This window comes from Mytilus edulis, chromosome 14 (assembly GCF_963676685.1).
Source record: "Mytilus edulis chromosome 14, xbMytEdul2.2, whole genome shotgun sequence".
In the NCBI taxonomy this organism is placed as follows: domain Eukaryota; kingdom Metazoa; phylum Mollusca; class Bivalvia; order Mytilida; family Mytilidae; genus Mytilus; species Mytilus edulis.
In genome coordinates, this window is record NC_092357.1 from 46,954,726 (window position 1) to 46,974,971 (window position 20,246).

At 32.2% G+C, this 20,246-nt stretch overlaps 1 protein-coding gene across 3 annotated transcripts in view; it reads left to right on the forward strand.

Moving 5' to 3' along the window:
* Positions 1-20,246, forward strand: part of LOC139502486 (serine/threonine-protein phosphatase 6 regulatory ankyrin repeat subunit B-like) — a 512,428-nt gene that overhangs the window by 24,822 nt on the left and 467,360 nt on the right. For 2 of the 3 annotated variants that reach the window (XM_071291964.1, XM_071291965.1), the window contains exons 23-24: positions 2,954-3,072; positions 4,643-4,918. In XM_071291964.1, coding sequence (XP_071148065.1) covers positions 2,954-3,072; positions 4,643-4,814 — 291 coding nt within the window. In that variant the 3' untranslated portion in view covers positions 4,815-4,918. Of the gene's footprint in view, positions 1-2,953; positions 3,073-4,642; positions 4,919-20,246 lie in introns of those variants that run through there. The other variant, XM_071291966.1, reaches the window with a different exon arrangement.

The following is a 20,246-nucleotide window of genomic DNA, read 5'->3' on the forward strand; positions in this document are numbered from 1 at the left end:
ATAAAAGGAAGCTTGGGATTGATTTTGGAAGTTTTGGTCCCAACAGTTTAGGAATAAGGGGCCCAAAGGGTCCAAAATTGAACTTTGTTTGATTTCATCAAAAATTGAATAATTGGGGTTCTTTGATATGCCAAATCTAACTGTGTATGTAGATTCTTAATTTTTGGTCCCGTTTTCAAATTGGTCTACATTAAAGTCCAAAGGGTCCAAAATTAAACTAAGTTTGATTTTAACAAAAATTGAATTCTTGGGCTTCTTTGAAATTCTGAATCCAAACATGTACTTAGATTTTTGATTATGGGCCTAGATTTCAAGTTGGTCCAAATCAGGATCCAAAATTATTATATTAGGTATTGTGCAATAGCAAGAAATTTTCAATTGGACAGTATGCAGCAATAGCAAGAAATCTTCAATTGCACAGTATTGTGCAATAGCAAGAAATTTTCAATTGCACAGTATTGTGCAATAGCAAGAAATCTTCAATTGCACAGTATTGTGCAATAGCAAATATTTTCAATTGCACAGTATTGCGCAATAGCAAGAAATATCTAATTGCACAATATTGTGCAATAGCAAGAAATTTTCATATTTTCAATTGGAGTTATCTTTCTTTGTCCAGAATAGTAGTTGAATCAACTTAAATCATTGTTTTATACAATACTAGAACACACCCGCGAAATCGCGGGCATTCAGAGCGTAGTTTAAAGTATGTAAAGTGTTGTTGGAAGAATTTTGTGAACTATATTAAATGACTGGAGAATTTCAGCAAATGTATCATGAATCATAGGTTATTGGGGACAGGAAAATGTTTTTTTTTAATCCCTCCTCCTTATTTCCAAAATTCCCAATTTGTGGTTTTCTATCAATTTCAATATGAATATACATTTAGTATGATATGAACATTTACGTAAGGAGCCTGTAATTCAGTGGTTGTCGTTTGTTTATGTGTTACATATTTGTTTTACGTTCATTTTTATGCCCCACTACGATAGTAGAGGGGCATTATGTTTTCTGGTCTGTGCGTCCGTTCGTTCGTCCGTTCGTCCGTCCGTCTGTTCGTTCGTCCGTCTGTCCCGCTTCAGGTTAAAGTTTTTGGTCAAGGTAGTTTTTGATGATGTTGAAGTCCAATCATCTTGAAACTTAGTACACATGTTCTCTATGATATTATCTTTATAATTTTAATGGCTTATTATATTTTTTATCCAATTTCACGGTCCATTGAACATGGAAAATGATAGTGCGAGTGGGGCATCCGTGTACTTTGGACACATTCTTGTTTGCACATAAATAAGGACCCTAGTTTTCTCGTTTGAATTGTTTTACATTGTCATTTCGGTGCCTTTTAAAGCTGAGTATGCGGTATGATCTTTGCTCGTTGTTGAAGGCCGTACGATGACCTATAGTTGTTAATTTCTGTGTCATTTTGGTCTCTTGTGGAGAGTTGTCAACATGGCAATCATACCACATCTTCTTTTTTTTTGTAATCAATGAATTTTGTAAAAGATTTAATGACTGGAGAATGTCAGAAAAGGTATCAAAAGTGCACATGAATAATTTTAGCGCTTATCTGTATATTATGAACATTCACTATATAAATAAAGTGTATTTACTTTCAATTCTAAGTTTTCTAATCGATCCATGGTGGTCATTGATATAGTATACAGACTGTCTCTATTTACTAAACTCTGTGACCACAGTGGGTAGTAAACTTGAAAATGATAGCAGATAGAATTCTGAAAATACACTTTATTCGTAGTATATGTATGTTCAAAGTATACAGAAAAACGCAAACTGGAAGTATAATCTGACTTAAAATTTTGTCCAATGACGGGACAATATCCGGATGCCCTTTTTCTCGTTTTTCTCCCAAAATAACTCAATCTGAATAATCATATGAATGGATGACAAATGCGACTATGCACTGTACCTATAGGACATAGAGGCGTGTTGATTAATTTATTGTGGAAAGAAGAGAAGCGACACCCAAAATGAGGTCTTCTCGTTTAATAGTATAGATACAATGTATATTCACTTTTACTACCAACTGATAAATTAAAACAATCTTTACCATTACAAGCACTTTTTTTACATTTTAATATGTATTTAAATGAGTAGTTATTGTTGCAAACTCCATTAGAAATTTGAATTGAGATCAGTTTTGGAATAAGGGAAAGGGGGATGTGAAAAAAAAATTGGGGGGGGGGGGGGGGGTTCAATTTTTTTCATTTCAGATTTCGTAAATAAAAAGAAAATTTCTTCAAACATTTTTTTGAGAGGATTAATATTCAACAGCATAGTGAATTGCTCAAAGGCAAAAAAAAATTTAAGTTCATTAGACCACATTCATTCTGTGTCAGAAACCTATGCTGTGTCAACTATTTAATCACAATCCAAATTTAGAGCTGAATCCAGCTTGAATGTTGTGTCCATACTTGCCCCAACCGTTCAGGGTTCAACCTCTGTGGTCGTATAAAGCTGCGCCCTGCGGAGCATCTGGTTGATAAGTTGACAATATTACATTTGATTTCAACAAAGTTTGGATGGACCTTTCACTTTTGTATTTATGAATTTGGGATCTATGATTAACTGATTGATTGATTGTTTGATTGATTGATTGATTGATTGGTGTTGTTGGCAATCAGTTTTTATTGATGGATGAAACCAGAATGCTCCGAGAGAACCACCAACCTTCTGTAGGAAAAATAAAATCCTAGTCCATTAAAGTTGAGTGCACTTGTCATGTGTTGGATTCACAACTCTCAACCTCATTGTTGACAGGCGAGTCATACAGTAGTTTGACTTTTCAGACCACATGGCCATCAAGGCTAGGGATCTATGAGTGATGTTAAACTTTAAAAATGTTAGTAATCATCAAATGATTCATTTAAATGCTACGAAAACAAAGATTTTGTGATCATTATTTTATACACACGTGTTTTATGTTTTATTGTAGAATTGTCCTGAGACTGATTTGAATATTCCAACATTGGAAGGAAAACTGGCTGAAGAGATGACCAATAACAAAACCATTATTAAAATAGTTCAGAGGGGCAGACGGGGACATCCAGTAAGGTAAGATAGCATACTAATGTCCAATGATATTATTGTCATACCTGCAAAGGAAATGAAGGTTCTATCCATAACTGTCAAAAGTAAAATCACAAAAATACTGAACTCAGAAGAAAATCAAAACAGAAAGTCCATATTCACATGGCAAAATAAAATGACAAAACACATTAAAAACTAATGGACAAGAACTGTCATATTCCTGACTTGGTACATTCATTTTCAAATGTAGAAAATGGTGGATTAAACCTGGTTTTATAGTGCTAAACCTCTCACTTTGTTGACAGTCTCATCAAATTCATTTATGTTTACAATGATGCCTGAACTAAACAGACACAATAAATAAAATAGTCAAAATATGGGTACAGCAGTCATCATCGTGTAACAATTTTAAAAGGAACAATTTAACAGAACACAAAAACATCTATCTACAAACACATTCACTGATACGCATGTCTGACTTCAAATTTTTTTATACATCACATATTTTTGTCGTGCAATATTTATACAAACAATTTTAGCATACAGGGTTAAAAGATCAAAAGTATGTAAGAATTAATTTCAGAAATAGACCGAGATTCAAAAAAGTCAAAAAGTTCTATAGAATTTACAAGAATCCACAAATAGATCATTCCACTACGTGATTGAATAATTTTGACATTTGTGGTTCAACGTATTTTCTAATTCATGATAAAAATATCTCATAATGACATATTATAGAACAATATCATACTGATGGGATATTTTAAAGTACAGAGTCAAGTTATAAGAACCAAAGAAACACAAAAGTCGCATATACAAAACACACCAGCAAAAAATGAAAGATAATACAAACACATTGACGGGATGTTTAAGTACTGAGCCACGTTAAATGAATGTACCACATAAAACAATCCAACAGTAAAAGTAATATTAATAATTGAACAAAGACAAATGAAAGAACAATATAACACCTTGTTTAGATGATAAACAACATCAGTACGCAGAATCTATACATGAAGGCCATCATGTACATTCAATGAATTAATGAAACTTGGACAGACACTTCATCATGATCAAAAGACAGTATCTAGAACAAAAAATAGTTAAATATTTTATATAAATTGTCTGTTTTAATTGGTAATGGACCTTTCTAGGCTAGTTATTATTTTGATTCAGTCTTGGGTTAAATTTTTTAAACATACATTTCTTGCTTTAAAACTTAACAATTCAGAGGTAGTATATATTTATAAACATATTTATCCAAGTATTTGTTCAGTGCAACTGATGTTCAAAGATTTTGTTAGTTTTCCTGGTTTTGAATGGCATAAAAGATTGCATAGTTGGACTAGTATTTGACATTATCAAGTTCTACTGATAAAGAAAGTTTGTATTATTTATTTGTTCATGTTTCAATGTTGTGTTATGTTTTGTAGACTGTGGTTTTGTTGTTTCTCATATTTTGCCATGGCGTAATCAGTTTATCTTCAAGTTATGAGTTTGAATATTCATTTGGTATCTTGCTCCTCTCTTTTACATGACATTCATTGCATGCACATTATTTTTTTCAGATTTAATGTTTATTCTTTTTTATCAGATATAAGCCATCCTCAAAGTCTCGTTCTTCTTCGGTCACAAATGCTTCAATATATACACAGCCATTCCAGTCAGAGGCCCAATCTATCATCAATTTGGAGAAAGTACATTCCCGATTTGAAGCCATGAAGCTTAATTTACATAAACATTCGAACCAGGAACAAACTTCATAATTATCATGAGTGCATTTATTATTCATTTTTTATTCAACTGTTGTGAAACTGTTTTGTTAGATATCAGTACTTGTTTATTCATGCATATTATTTATGTAAATAAAGACTTTGATTTTTTTATGTTTTTATAATTGCATTTTTTTATCAGTTAATAATTGCATTTTTTCATCAGTTTATAATGCACATATACATGTCTTTAAATAATTGCATAATATACTAAGAGTAAGACTTTATAAATATAATTATGAATTTATTTAATGAATTTCTTGTCATGTAGCATTATCCATTTTGACAAGACCACTATTGAAAAATATGAAGGTAAAATAGTTTCTCTGGTAGGAGAAAATGCATTACATGTATATTTTTTAAGGAACTTTAAAAAAGAAAATTCTGTCTGTCTCACACCCAGAATTTTTGCTTTTTTCAATATCTCCCATAGAGCTGAATGAGAAAAGATTTGTCAGAAGTGCCATAATTTAGAACCTGACTTGGCAAAAATAGTAATCTTAATGTGCTTTTATTAACATTTTGTAAGAAAATATCTTGTTGGAGAAAACTTGTGTCACATACATAGTTATCTAAAAAACAAATCTGAAAATATTTTGTCAATTTTTGTTTTTTGCAATGAATGTAAAAAGTTTACCAAGCTTTATAAACTAAATTCAAAAATATAAATACTGATGTCTGAAATTTTAAATCTTACCAATGTTTGGTAAATTTGTACTATTTTTTGATGTTCAAATTCAATGGACCAAAAAGGTTGCCTTATTTTAACTTTTACTTTTCCCTATGTTATGTATGTAATTGAGTTTTAAAAGGAAACAGTATCAGCAGAGACCATCATTGATTCTGACTGGTTTTCTTTTGAATCTTATAACTATACAATTCATGGAACATTTGGTGCTTTCTGCAGTGCATCTTTGGTACTTATTTTGGGGACGTATATACATAACAGCAATGATACCAAATAATTTTATTATTGAATCCATTGCGAAAACTTTTCTGTCATTACTCCCTAGACAGACACTCTGTATTAAATGTGGTGACAATAAAACATGGAGCAGCAACATGGCTGTTATGGGAAATTTTGTTTTAGGAAAGTAGATACATATTAAATTCATGAGCGTTTCATCATTCAATATTTGAGCTAGTTTATTAAATTGAGGCACACCTTAGACTTTTAAGTAGATTATCAGGGGTTTCTACCGATTGATATTGTAAAAAATCAGCCATGAGCTATAAGTTCACATCTCAGATAGGTTTCCTATATTTGGTGTATGAAAGGATTGTAAGGTTAACATATCTAACTGGCAGTTGTCATCTGAACTTGACCTCATTTTCATGCTACAGTGGTTAAAGTTAAGTTTTCTTTTTTATGCCCCATTAATGGGCATTATGTTTTCTGGTCTGTGCCTCTGTTCCTTCGTTTGTCCGTCCTTTCATTCGTTCTTCCGTTCGTCCATCCGTTCGCCCCGCCTCAGGTTAAATTGTTTGGTCGAGGTAGTTTTTGATGAAGTTGAAGTCCAATCAACTTGAAACTTAGTAAATATGTTCCCTATGATATGATCTTTTATTTTTAATGCCAAATTAGAGATTTTATCCCATTTTCATGGTCCACTGAACATAGAAAATGATAGTGCGGATGGGGCATCCATGTACTTGGGACACATTCTTGTTACATACTATATGCAATAGGTCAACTGTTTGGTGTATTTAAACTTTTTACGATGTGCGTGTCAGTCTAGCCGTTTTACTTTACCTAGGGCACATTTCACTTGATTCATTGCTCAATGTTATTATGTAAAGTTTTTATGTTTTGGTCGGTCTGTTTTTCCTAAACTATAAGCAGTAGGTCAACTACATTTGGTGTATGAAATGATTGTACAGTGTGTATGTCTCTGTGATAGGTATCATCTAACCCTGACCTCATTTTCATGGGTCAATGTTCAAATTTAGTTTTCTTAGTTAATTTGTTTTCTTAGATACATTATGCAATAATTCAATTATATGTGATGCATGAAATGCTTGTAAGGTGTACATGTCTGTCTTGCAGGGTTCATCTGTACTTTTCTTGTTTCCTTAGTCAATCAGAGTTTGATCTGTTTCTTGTATATATATGTCAACTTTTCAACGTGGAATGAAAAGTTCCACTTCAGAAAATATTTACCTATGCATATACGTATTATCTATTTTAATGCTTATATTTTGCCATTATTTGATTGTTGTTGCAATATATGGGGAAGCTGTTGTGAAAGTGGAATAAAAAAAACTTAATAAGTTATTAAAGAAATCTGCTAGGGTTATAGTAGAAGCTGACATAATGACATCATCCAGTTTATTGTTTAATAGTTTACGCTGGTTAAATGTGGAAAAACGCATTCAATACCAAAAGGCAATACTTGTATTTAAATCATTAAATGGTATGGTTCCTAACTATTTACAAGAAAATTTTCATTTTACTGATAATCAAAATTATAACTTACATTCAGCTGATGAAAAACTATTAAATCTTCCAAAACCAAAAACAAATTTTTTAAAGAAAACATTTACATATTCAGGTTCTCAAATATGGAACAGTTTACCAAATGAAATAAAAATGAGTAATACACTTGTATCTTTTAAAACAAAATGTTACAAATTTTTCATCACTTGTGCAAATTAATATGCTTTTTCATTATTATTTAAATACAATTGTATATTGTGTATAATATAACTTTATAATACTCTATGTACTTATAAATATGTTATTATTATTTTGAGGACTCTCAGGAAGATTAGTTTTAACTAATGGGATCATCCTCTTGAAATAAAGATTATTTATTTTATTTATTTATTTATTGTAAAAACATGTGTTTGTGACTTAGTTTTTCTGACTTTGACCTCATTTCCTTGTAATGTTTAGTAAACTTGCAGTAAAACATTATATTTCTGACTATCAACATAGAATCAATGGTCGGTTAAGGGAGCGTGATATTTCAGTGTTTACACACTTGTATTATACTAAATAAATAGTTTTAGTATTGTGATATCAATTTCAATGCAAATTTCTTGTTATTTTTTTTTCTTGAAAGAATCAAATCTCCTTAGAATGTTTAATCACAAAGACACTGAACTCCTTAAATGTCTAGATGTACACATAAAAAAACCCAAAGAACTTTAGGTCATGGAACTGCCATCGACAAAAAGGAAAATCCATACCACAAAGTAGGCTATAAAAGGTCCGAAATAATTACAAACATAAAACAATTGAAATGAAAAAAAAACGGTATGATTTTTGTACAAAAGAGGGGCAAAAGATACCAAAGGCACATTCAAACTCATAGACCGAATATAAACTGGCAACGTCATGGCTGAAATAGAAAAAGACAAACAGACAAATAAAAGTACACAAAACACAACATAGAACACTAAAGACTAAGCAACACAAGCGCTGATGAACTGTTGATACATAGAAATGGAAAGTTCACAATTGGGAAGTTGAAATCATCTCTTTTGTCGTAAAGTTTTGTTTTCAACCGACCCTCATTGTCAATTTCTAGATGTAAGTCAAGATATGAGGCAGACTTAACTGTATCTTTTGTATCCTTTATCTCTAGTTCGATGGGATAGATTCGTTCAACATAGTCGCCAAATTATGAATTATTTAGTAAGAAAACATCATTTTTATAACGGAATGTAAAGTTGAAGGATATTGCTAACTTCTTATCTTTCTTCGTAAGAAGTTCCTGTATGAAGTCAGCCGCAAAATAATAAAGACACAAGTCGGCAAGAGGAGGGGCAAAATTGGTTCCAATTTGAATATCGGCAGTCTGTTGAAATACACGTCCGTCAAACGTAAAAAATACCGGTATGGTGTCAATCAAGAAATCAAGCATCTTGATAATGTCAGTTTCAGAGAATTTTTCGTTTGAATCAAAATGATTCTTTACAAAGTAGGATTCATCCCTCCCTAAAACAAGATACTTGTATCTACGTTGGCCATTATTTTTTATGAAACAAATCAATACCAACTCTTTCAATTTGTCTTTTAGTTTGGAATGGGGAATATTTGTGTAAAGTGGAGAAAAGTCAAATGTTTTAATAGTATCGCAAGATGAAAGAGTCTTAGATTGTATGTACTCTAAAAGATCTTTGGAATATTTTAGTATCCACATCTGATTCATGCCACCTATATAATAGCTGTTAATAATTTAGAATAGAGGTTTCGTAGAGCATTTGGAAGACCCAGCAATATACCGTTGTTTGTAAGGGAAAAAAAAAGTAAAATCACGAAAATACTGAACTCTGAGGAAAATTCATAACGGAACGTCTCTAATCAAATGTCAAATTTAAAGCGCAAACACATCAAACGAATGGATAACAACTGTCATTGTCCTGACTTGGTATAGACATTTTCTAATGTAGAAAAAGGTGTACTAGTACTAAACCTGGTTTTAAAGCTATACCAATATAGTGATGGACGATTCAGGTCTTCATCTCCAAAGGAACATAGAACAGACCTACGAATATTCAGGATTTCCTCTTTGGTAAATGTCGTGAGGGTATTTGTGTGTTTCTAAGTGAATTTTCAATACCTAATTCATTTATCAAGCAGTTTATGTAAACTAATGAGATTGACACACAAAAACGATGTTGTTTGGAGCTTTATCTGCGGGGACAAAAACCTATATGTCATGGAGGTAGGACAAATGTTTTGCATACCGGAAGTGACCTTGAGAAAACCGGAATTAGCCATTTTTGCAATTTTTTCATAAAAAAGTACTCAAAATCCATATATTATGTAATTTGAATACATTAACTTAAGACTAGAAGGGACTTTTGATAAACCGGAAGTGGCCAATTATCCCCCCGGTTTACAGGCAAAAGTATATAAAACTATATATTTTTGGAATTAGAGTAAAGGAAGCTATCATTTGAGGCCGGAAGTGAGATTTATTTCACCAGAAGTAGCTAATTATTTCACTTATTTCACTCAAAAGTATATAGAAACCACTTATTCTTCGCATCAGTATATAGAAACTTATGATTTGATGCCAATTTCAACTTTGAGTAAACAAGAACTAGTTTCTTTTCAACAACTTTGAAAGTTGGTGTGGAAATAAATACTTGTTTCGCAATATGTCGCTTAGATATTTCATATATTGTATCGTACAGTGTATGCGCTTTTAAATTTTACCCTGCTAAGCAAAAAACATTTCTTTGTAGGAGTAATCTCCATATTCACTGTTTATTGAATGTGTGCATCTCCTTGGTAACAAAAAAAGATATCGACAAATTTCTGTTTCCAACTTGCTCGTTATATCCTCCGGATGTTCTGTTTTATTTTGACTGAAGCCGTATAGAGATTCCATATGAGAGTTTTTCCCCCTTTTATGTTTGATATAAGTAATATGCATTTCTAACTAGTAAACCATAAGTGATAGAGACCTAGGGTCTTTTGATTTGAGGTCCTTGGTCCCAAAAAATTAAAATGAGGTCAAGGTCAAAGGTCAAGGTCATGTTCAAAATTTTTTGATTTTACAGCCTCAGAAATATTTGACTAATTTGGATCGTAGTGATTCGATGAAATGTTATAGGAGTTATCTACCTTTATCAAATTTTGTCGGTATGTTTTTTTAAACTCATAAACCTTTAACTGTATAACCCTGGAACCTTTTTTTTAAGTTCCCTAGGTCCTAACTTAGAAAATGACGTAAAGGTCGAAGGACAAGGTCAAGTTCTAAATTTTGACTTTGCTTATTTTTGCATATTACTCAAACACGTTAAAAAATATATATAAAAGTACAAATGCGAAATTTTTGCTTTATTGTAATGAAGATATGTTATATTTGGTCTGAAACAATCCAATGGCATCTTATAGTAGATACTGTCCCTGACATGTTTAATTATAAGATTAATTGATTATTACTTGGTTCATTATAATGCCATGTGACCTTTAACAAAATTTTGGGTGACATATGACCTTGAAAAATGACAACCTGAAGTGACCTTGAGAAAACCAGAAGTAGCCATTTTGAACTTTTTTAATGAAAAAGTACTTGAAATTCATATGTATTGTAATTTAAATACATTTACTTATCACTAAAGACTAGAAGTGACTTTCCATAAACCGGAAGTGGCCAACTATCGCCTGATTTACAGGCAAAAGTATATAGAAACTATATATTTTTAGAATCAGTGTAAAAGAAGCTATCATATGAGACCGGGAAGAACATTTACTGCATCGGAAGTAGCAGATTATCTCCATTATTTCAAGTATATCGAAACCACTTATCTATCGCGTCATATAAAGTTACTAGTTTCTTTTAAAAAAAAAATTCATTCTGAGGACCTTTAATAAGGTCTTTCCACTTTTCTGTGGTAAGACCTATTGTATTTGTTCTGATTATTAAGTCTTTCCCCTTTTCCGTGGAAAGACCTATTGCTTTTCTTCTGATTCTTATTATTTTTTGTTTTCTTCCGCCTAATTTTTTTTCCTTCGTTGTTTTTTTGTTTCGCAATGTGTCGCTTAGATCTTTGGAATATGATATCAGCTTATACGCTTTTATAACTGACACTTTCCCATATAAGAGTTATATCCTGTTTTTCTTGTGATTCCTAAGGCTTCCCAACCGTATAAGAAATCGACAAATTTATTTTTCCAAATTGCTCGTTATATCCTCCGGATGTTCTGTTTTATTTTGACTGAAGCCGTATAGAGATTCCATTTGAGAGTTTTTCCCCCTTTTATGTTTGATATAAGTAATATGCATTTCTAACTAGTAAACCATAAGTGATAGAGACCTAGGGTCTTTTGATTTGAGGTCCTTGGTCCCAAAAAATTTAAATGAGGTCAAGGTCAAAGGTCAAGGTCATGTTCAAATTTTTTTGATTTTGGCTTGTGATCTCTTATTTTTAGAAATCATATAAGATATTGACAAAATATTTTCACACAATTGTTAGTTGCGACATGTAGTAAGACATAAATTTTAGTTGAAAGGGTACGTAGACATTTGATGCGAGTTTTCCCCCCTTTTATATCCAATTTCAGTTGTATGCTAATATAACTCATTAACAGTATAAAGTAGAGGCCTATAGTCGTTTGATTTGAGGTCCTTGGTCTATGACCTTGAAATTGAGCTGGTCATATGTTAATTTGACATTCTAGATTTTGACCCTTGCTTTTACTTTATAATTATACATGATAAAGCCATGGGACTTTTTGCATTAGGTTGCAAGCAATATGACCTTGAAAAGGCCAACCGGAAGTGACCTTTTGTAAACCGGAAGTAGCTTTTTATTGTACTTAATTAATGTAAAAGTATATAGAACCATATATTTTTGGAATCAGTGGCAAGTAAACTATCAAAAATTACCGTAAGTAACATCTTATTTATATCTTTTTGTATAGAAATCATATTTTTGGAATCAGTGTACGATAAGCTGTCATTTAACGATGAAATTTACATTTAAAACAAAATTTCAATATTTTCATATCGAAATAAATCCTTACTGGTGGAAAGACCTTCAATTGTTCTCTGAACAATTGGTTTTTAATTATTATTATTATTATTTTCTTCCGCCAAATTTTGTTCTCGCATAACATTTTTGTTTCGCAATATGTCGCTTAGATATTTCTTATATAGTATCTTACAGTTTTTGCGCTTTTTATTTTCACCCATTCTAAGCCGAACAATTTTCTTTGTAAGAGTTATCTCCTCGAACACTGTTTTCCTTGTGACTACATCTACTCCTTAACCGCAAAAGAAAGTGAAGAATTTATTTTATAAAATTGCTCGTTTTATCCTTTGCATGATTTGTCCTGTTTTGACAAAAGCGATATGAAAACTCCATATGAGAGTTATTTCCACTTATGCATGTGGTATACGTAATATGCATTTCTAACTGGTAAACCTTAAGTGATAGAGACCTAGAGTCTTTTGATTTGAGGTCCTTGGTCCTAAAAAATGAAAATTAGGTCAAGGTCAAAGGTCAAGGTCATATTCTAAATTTTGATTTTGGCTTATTTTCACTTACTTCCAAAAACCGTACAAAATATCGACAAAATATTTTTACTAAATTGTAAGTTGCAACATGTCGTAACACATGCATTTTGGTTGAAAGGGTACGGTGACCGGAAAAGGGAGTTTTCTCCCATTTTATATTTCGAATTAAATGTAGGGTAGTATAACTCATTTACCAAGTATAATAAAGACCTAGGGAATATGATTAAAGGTCCTTATTGTATGACCTTGAAATTGAGCTCAAGGTCAAAGTAAAATATGATGTTCTAGATTTTGACCTTTGCTTTAACTTCATATTTAAACACGATAAAGCCATGGGACTTTATTTGGTAGCAATTTACATGACCTTGAAAAGCCAACCGGAAGTGACCTTGTGTAAACCGGAAATAGCTTTGTTTTGTACTTATTTGATGTAAAGTGTATTGAACAATATATTTTGGAATCAGTGTCAAGTAAACTATCAAATAAACCAGAAGTGCCATATTTCAAACCGGAAGTAACAATTTATCTCCCTTATTTAGAAAAAATGTATAGAAACCATATATTTTTGGAATCAGTTTACAATAAGCTATCATCTGACGCTGGATATGATATTTCAAACTGAATTTTCATAGTTCTATATCAAAATTGATCTTTATGGGTGGAAAGACCTTCAATTGTTCTGTGAACAATTGGTTTTTAATTAGGTCTTTCAACCTTTTCGGTTGAAAGACCTATTGGTTTTGTTCTGATTATTATTATTTTTTTTTCTTCCGCCTAATTTTTTTCTTGCGTAGTATTTATGTTTCAAAAGATGTTGCTTAGATATTTGGAATATGATATCGTATAGTTTATACGCTTTAAAAACTGACAACTACGTAACCAAATACTTTACGAGTCATCTCCCCAAACACTGTTTTTCTTGTGGCCACTACTCCTTCCCAACCGCAAAAGATTGCGACAAATCTATTTTACCAAATTGCTCTTTATATCCTCAGGATGTTCTGTTTTATTTTGACCGAAGCCGTATAGAGATTCCATATGAGAGTTAGTTCCCCTTTTGTATATGAAATTTTGAAATGTATTTTTAACTGGAAAACCATAAGTGATAGAGACCAAGGGTCTTTTGATTTGAGATCCTTGGTAAAAAAAATGAAAATTAGGTCAAGGTCAAAGGTCAAGGTCGTATTTTAGATTTTTATTTGTCTTTGATTTCCCTATAACCATGCAATGGTTATAGATACAGAAAATTTACATAGTGAAAAATGCTTGGTACTGGAAGGGGCAACTTTGTTACATTATGTCTGTATTGGTTTTACCATTGTGTAAGGGACATAATCCCCATTGATGGTTTATATAAAGCCATTATTAGGCAAACTCTTTAACAAAATGTCCTTGAACCATAGAGTTTTTTGCAATGACATTGTGGAGCAAGGACCTTGACAAAGGTCACAAGGTCAAAGGTCAAGGTCATGTACATATGTGATTTTGGCACTACATGAAGAGTTTTATGTGTGTTTGAATGCCAACCAACCAACCAACCAACCAACCAACCAATCAATCATTTAGTGCATGCATGTTTCCGTCTATGTTTTTAATATAGGGTCCAATATCTTCTTTGTTTCTTTTTCGCTGTTTCAATTGACCCTCTCCAACGTGTTTAATAAACCAACCAACCAACCAACCAACCAACCAACCAACCAACCAATCAACCAATCAACCAATTAACCAACCAATCAACCAATCAACCAACCAATCAATCAATCAATAAATCAATCAATCAATATGTATGACAGTATAATTAAAACAATATGGAGGGAAAAACTCAATTATTCATTTTTATAATTAGGTCTTTCCACTTTTCGTTGAAAGACCTTTTGTTTTTCTTCTGATTATTAGGTCTTTCCACTTTTCGTGGAAAGACCTTTTGTTTTTCTTCTGATTATTTTCTTATAGGAGTTATCTCCCCGTGTCCCTTTTTTTCTTGTTATCGCTATATCTCTAAAACTGTACAAGATTTTAGCAAACTGTTTTCACCAAACTGTTCGTCTACTCTTGAGAATGATTTGGTTTATTTTGACTTGAGTGATCGGAAGACATCTTATGGGAGTTATTTCCCTTTGAAAATTTAAGATAGGCGATTTGTTGGATAAATTCATACGTTATAAGACATAGAGGCCTACAGTCTTTTGATATGAAATCCTTGGTCCATTTGAAGGAAATTGAGGTCAAGGTCAAAGGTCAAGGTCATGTTCTAAATTTTGAATTTTGTTTGTTATCGTTATTCCACAGAAACTATGACAGTAAATGATATGATGTGTTTGCCAAATGACTGTTTACAAAAAGGCGCAACTTCAACCTATTTCAGTCGAAGTGTTTTGGTTAACCCTTATAGGAGTTTTCTCCCCTTATGTATTTGAAATCAGTATTTCTCCACAACCATACAAATGATTGACCTGGGGTCTTTTGATTTGAGATCACTGACCTATGACCTTGAAATTGAGGTCAAGGTCAATGTGACGTTCTAGATTTTGACCTTTGCTAAAAATTATTTTCTGTTCATACTAAAACAATTAAGTCTTCTGCATATACCTATAACTTTTATTTTTTTGTATCAATTCGAAGAACCAAATTACATCAACAAGGAGTGACATTTTCTAACATCGTTTTTTAAATTTCATTCTTATTATCGAGGTAGAAAGACCTTCAATTGTTCTCTTAAGAATTGGTTTTTAATTTTTTTTTCTTCTGCCGTCTGAGATGCTTTTTTGTCTTACAACATATCGAATGGATTTTTTGGTCAGTGATGTTGTACAGTAATGAGGGTTTCAAAACTCACCCTGTGTGACCGAACACTTATTCTTATAGGAGTTATCTCCCCGCGTCCCCTTTTTATTGTTATCAATATATCTCTAAAACCCTAAAAGATTTTAGCAAACTGTTTTCACCAAATTGTTTGTCTACTCTTGAGAATGATTTGGTTTATTTTGACTTAAGTGATCGAAAGACATCTAATGGGAGTTATTTCCCTTTGTAAATTTAAGATAGGCGATTGTTGGATAAATTCATACGTTATAAGTCGTGGAGGCCTACAGTCTTTTGATATGAAGTCCTAGGTCCATTTGAAGGAAATTGAGGTCAAGGTCAAAGGTCAAGGTCATGTTCTAAATTTTGAATTTTGCTTGTTATCGTTATTCCACAGAAACTGTGGCAGTAAATGATATGATGTGTTTGCCAAATAACTGTTTACAATAAGGCGCAACTTCAACCTTTTTCAGTCAAAGTGTTTTGGTTAACCCTTTTAGGAGTTTTCTCCCCTTATGTATTTCAAATAAGTATTTCTCCACAACCATACAAATGATTGACCTCCGGTCTTCCGTTTTGAGTTCACTGACCTATGACCTTGAAATTGAGATCAAGGTCGAAGGTCAAGGTCATATTCTAAATTTGAATTTTGCTTGTTATCGTTATTCAAAAGAATAAACTGTTACATGATGTGTTTGCCAAATAACTGTTTACAATAAGGCGCAACTTCAACCCATTTAAGTCGAAGTGTTTTGGTCAACCCTTATAGGAGTTTTCTCCCTTTTTGTATTTGAAATCGGTATTTCTCCACACCTATACAAGTGATTGACCTGGGGTCTTTTGATTTGAGATCACTGACCTATGACCTTGAATTTGAGGTCAAGGTCAAAGGTCAATATGACGTTCTAGATTTTGACCTTTGCTAAAACTTCTTTCTTGTTCATTATAAAACAATTAAGTCTTCTGCATATACCTATTAATCTTATTTATTTTATGTCCGTTTGAGGTACCAAATTACATCAACAAGGAGTGACATTTTCTAACATCGTTTTTTAAATTTTAATTCTTATTATCGAGGTGGAAAGACCTTCAATTGTTCTCTGAAGAATTGGTTTTTAATTGTTCTTACATCTCTTCTGAAAAAAAAATCCAAATGTTCTCTGAAACTACAAGTCCGATCGAGCTGATAATTTGTAGTCAGCAGGGCATACAAGTACTAAAACTTCATGAAACAACGTGGGGTACTTACCTTTTAAGAATTTGCCTAGAGAAAAGAAATCGCAATGCCGTAAAGATTGCTTGCTAGGTCCGTAAATCTCAGTAAAATCCTACAATAAAATGTCCGCTCCGCGATTGAAATACTAATCTGGGTTACAAAAAGGTGCTGAAAAATGCACATTATCGGAAAATAATCATTAAATGTGTTTTAAAGTTACAACGGATCGATTAAATCCAAAGCATGCACTGCCCGTGAACTGTGATCAAACTGTCAATTTCCTACAATGACAAAAGAAATTACATTGTGTGCATTCCGTCTTTATACATGTTGTCTGTTCAACGTCCCCACCTAAAGAGAAATAAAAAGACTAAGTTTTCGTTATCATAAACCCGCGTCACGTGATGTCTCCTCAATCTGGCGCGAGAGTCGCGCGCTGGACCTGAAATAAAATAAAATCTTTCCAAACTTAACTTCTCCGGTAAAACAATAATATAGACCCCTTACACACACAAACAAACACACACACACACACACACACACACACACACACACACACACACACACACACACACACACACACACACACACACACACACACACACACACACACACACACACACACACACACACACACACACACACACACACACACACACACACACACACACACACACACACACACAATCAATCATGTTTCTGAGGGGGTGAAAGACCGTTTACAATTGCTTTTTAAAAGCAATTGATTTATATTTATTATTATTATTATTATTTTCTTCCGCCAAATTTTGTTCTCTCGTAAAATTTTTGTTTCGCAATATGTCGCTTAGATATTTCTTATATAGTATCATACAGCTTATGCGCTTTTTATTTTCACCCATTCTCAACCAAATATTTTTCTTTGTAAGAGTTATCTCCACGAACACTATTTTCCTTGTGACTACATCTCCTCCGTAACCGTAAAAGAAAGCGACAAATTTATTTTATAAAATTGCTCGTTATATCCTTCACATGATTTATCCTATCTTGACCAAAGCGATATGAAGGTTATTTCCCCTTATGCATTTGATATAAGGGATATGCATTTCTATCTTATAAACCATAAGTGATAGAGACCTAGGGTCTTTTGATTTAAGGTTCTTGGTCCAAAAACTGAAAATAAGGTCAAGGTCAAAGGTCAAGGTCATATTCTAAATTTAGATTTTGACTTAGTTTGACTTATTTTCAAAAATCTTATAAGATATCGACAAATTATGTTTACTAAATTGTTAGTTGCGACATATTGTAAAAGGTAATTTTGGTTGAGAGGGTGCGTAGACAATAAATGGGAGTTTTCGCCCATTTCATATTTAGAATTATGCGTAAAGTGATATAACTCATTAACAATACATATTAAAGACCAATGGACTTTGGATTTGAGGTCATTGGTTTATGACTTTGAAATTGAGGTCAAGGTAATTGGTTGATTGGACGTTCTAGATTTTGACCTTTGCTTTAAATTCATATTTATACATCATAAAGCAATAGGAACTAACTTTTTTAACTTAATTTTGATGTTTTCCTATCAAAAAATATTGTTTGTGGTGGAAAGAACTTCAATTGTTCTCTGAACAATCGGCTTTTAATTATTATTATTATTATTATTATTTTCTTCTTCCGCCACTTTTTTCTGACAGTGCTTTTTTGTTTCACAAGATGTCGCTTAGATTTTTTGCGTATGATATCAAACAGTTATTACGATTTTGAAACTGACCCTGTTAAGCCGAACACTTTTTATTGTAAAAGTTATCTCCCCAAACACTGTTTTTCTTGTGTACAAATATCCTTCGCAACCGTTAAAGATTACGACAAAATTATTTCACCAATTTGCTCGTTATATCCTACGGATCGTATAAATAATTTTGAGCGAAGCGGTCCGGACACTACATATGAGAATTATTTTCCCTCTGTATTTAAAATAAGCAAAATGTAAATGTAATTGGTAAACCATAATTGATATAAACCAAGGGTATTTTGATTTGAGGTCCTTGGTCCAAACTAAAGAAAAAAGGTTCAAGGTCTAAGGTCAAGGTCATTTCTTAATTTTGATTTTGGCTTATTTTCACCTCTTTTCAAACACCATATAAGATATCGACCATATATTTTTACTTAATTGTTAGTTGCGACATGTCGTAACACATACATATTGGTTTAAATGGTACACTAACATTAAATTAGAGTTTCCTCCCCTCTTTTAATTAGAAATATGCGTATGGTGATATAACTCATTAACCAAATATAATTAAGACTTAGGGTCTTTTGATTTACGGTCCCTGGTTTATGACCTTGCAATTGAGCTCAAGGTCATATGTCAATTGACGTTCTAGATTTTGACCTTTGCTTTTACCTCATATATATGCATGATAAAAGCCATGGGATTTTTTGCATTTAGTTGCAAGCTATATGATCTTGATAAAGGAACCGGAAGTGACCTTGTGTAAACTGGAAATAACTATTTTTTCTAATTTTTGAATGTAAAAGTATTTAGAACAATATATTTTTGGAAACAGTGTCAATAAAACAGTTAAATCATACCGGAAGTAACATTTTTCAAACCGGAAGTATCTGATTATTTACCTTATTTAAAAAGTATTGCAAAGAAACCATATATTTTTGGAATCAGCGTACTATAAGCTATCATTTGAAGCTGTTAATAACATTTTAAACCTTTACAACTTTCGATAAACCGGAAGTTGCAAATTATCTCCTATTCTACATGCGAAAGTATGTAGAAACTATATATTTTTGGAATCAGTGTGAAACAAGCTTTCATAAAAGACTGGAAGTGACATTTACTTCACCGGAGGTAGAACGTTATCTCCCTTATTTCAATCAAAAGTAAAAAGAAACCATGTATTTATCCTATCAATATAAAGAAACTTATGATTGGATGTCAATTTTAAGATTGAGTAAACCAGAACTAGATTATTTTCAACATCTTTAACAATTGATGTGGGAAGACCTTCAATTGTTCTCTGAACAATTGGCTTTTAAATATTATTTTTTTTTCCGCAAAATTTTGAAATTTTTGTTTCGCAATATGTCGCTTAGATATTTTTCATATTGTATTGTAGAGTTTATGCGCTTTTGAATTTCACCCTGCTAAGACGAACAATTTTCTTTGTAAGAGTTAGGTCCCTATTCACTGTTTATCAAATGTGTTCATCTCCTTGGTAACAAAAAAAGATATTGACAAAATTTTTCTTCTAAATTGTTCGTTACATCCTCAGGATTTTTCGGCTAGTTTGGATCGAAGCGATTCGCTGAAATTTTATAGGAGTTATCTACCTTTATTAAATAAATTTGTATGTATGTTTTTTTAACTCATCAACCGTTAACTGTATAACCCTGGAATCTTTTTATTTAAGGCCCATAGGTCCTAACTAAGAA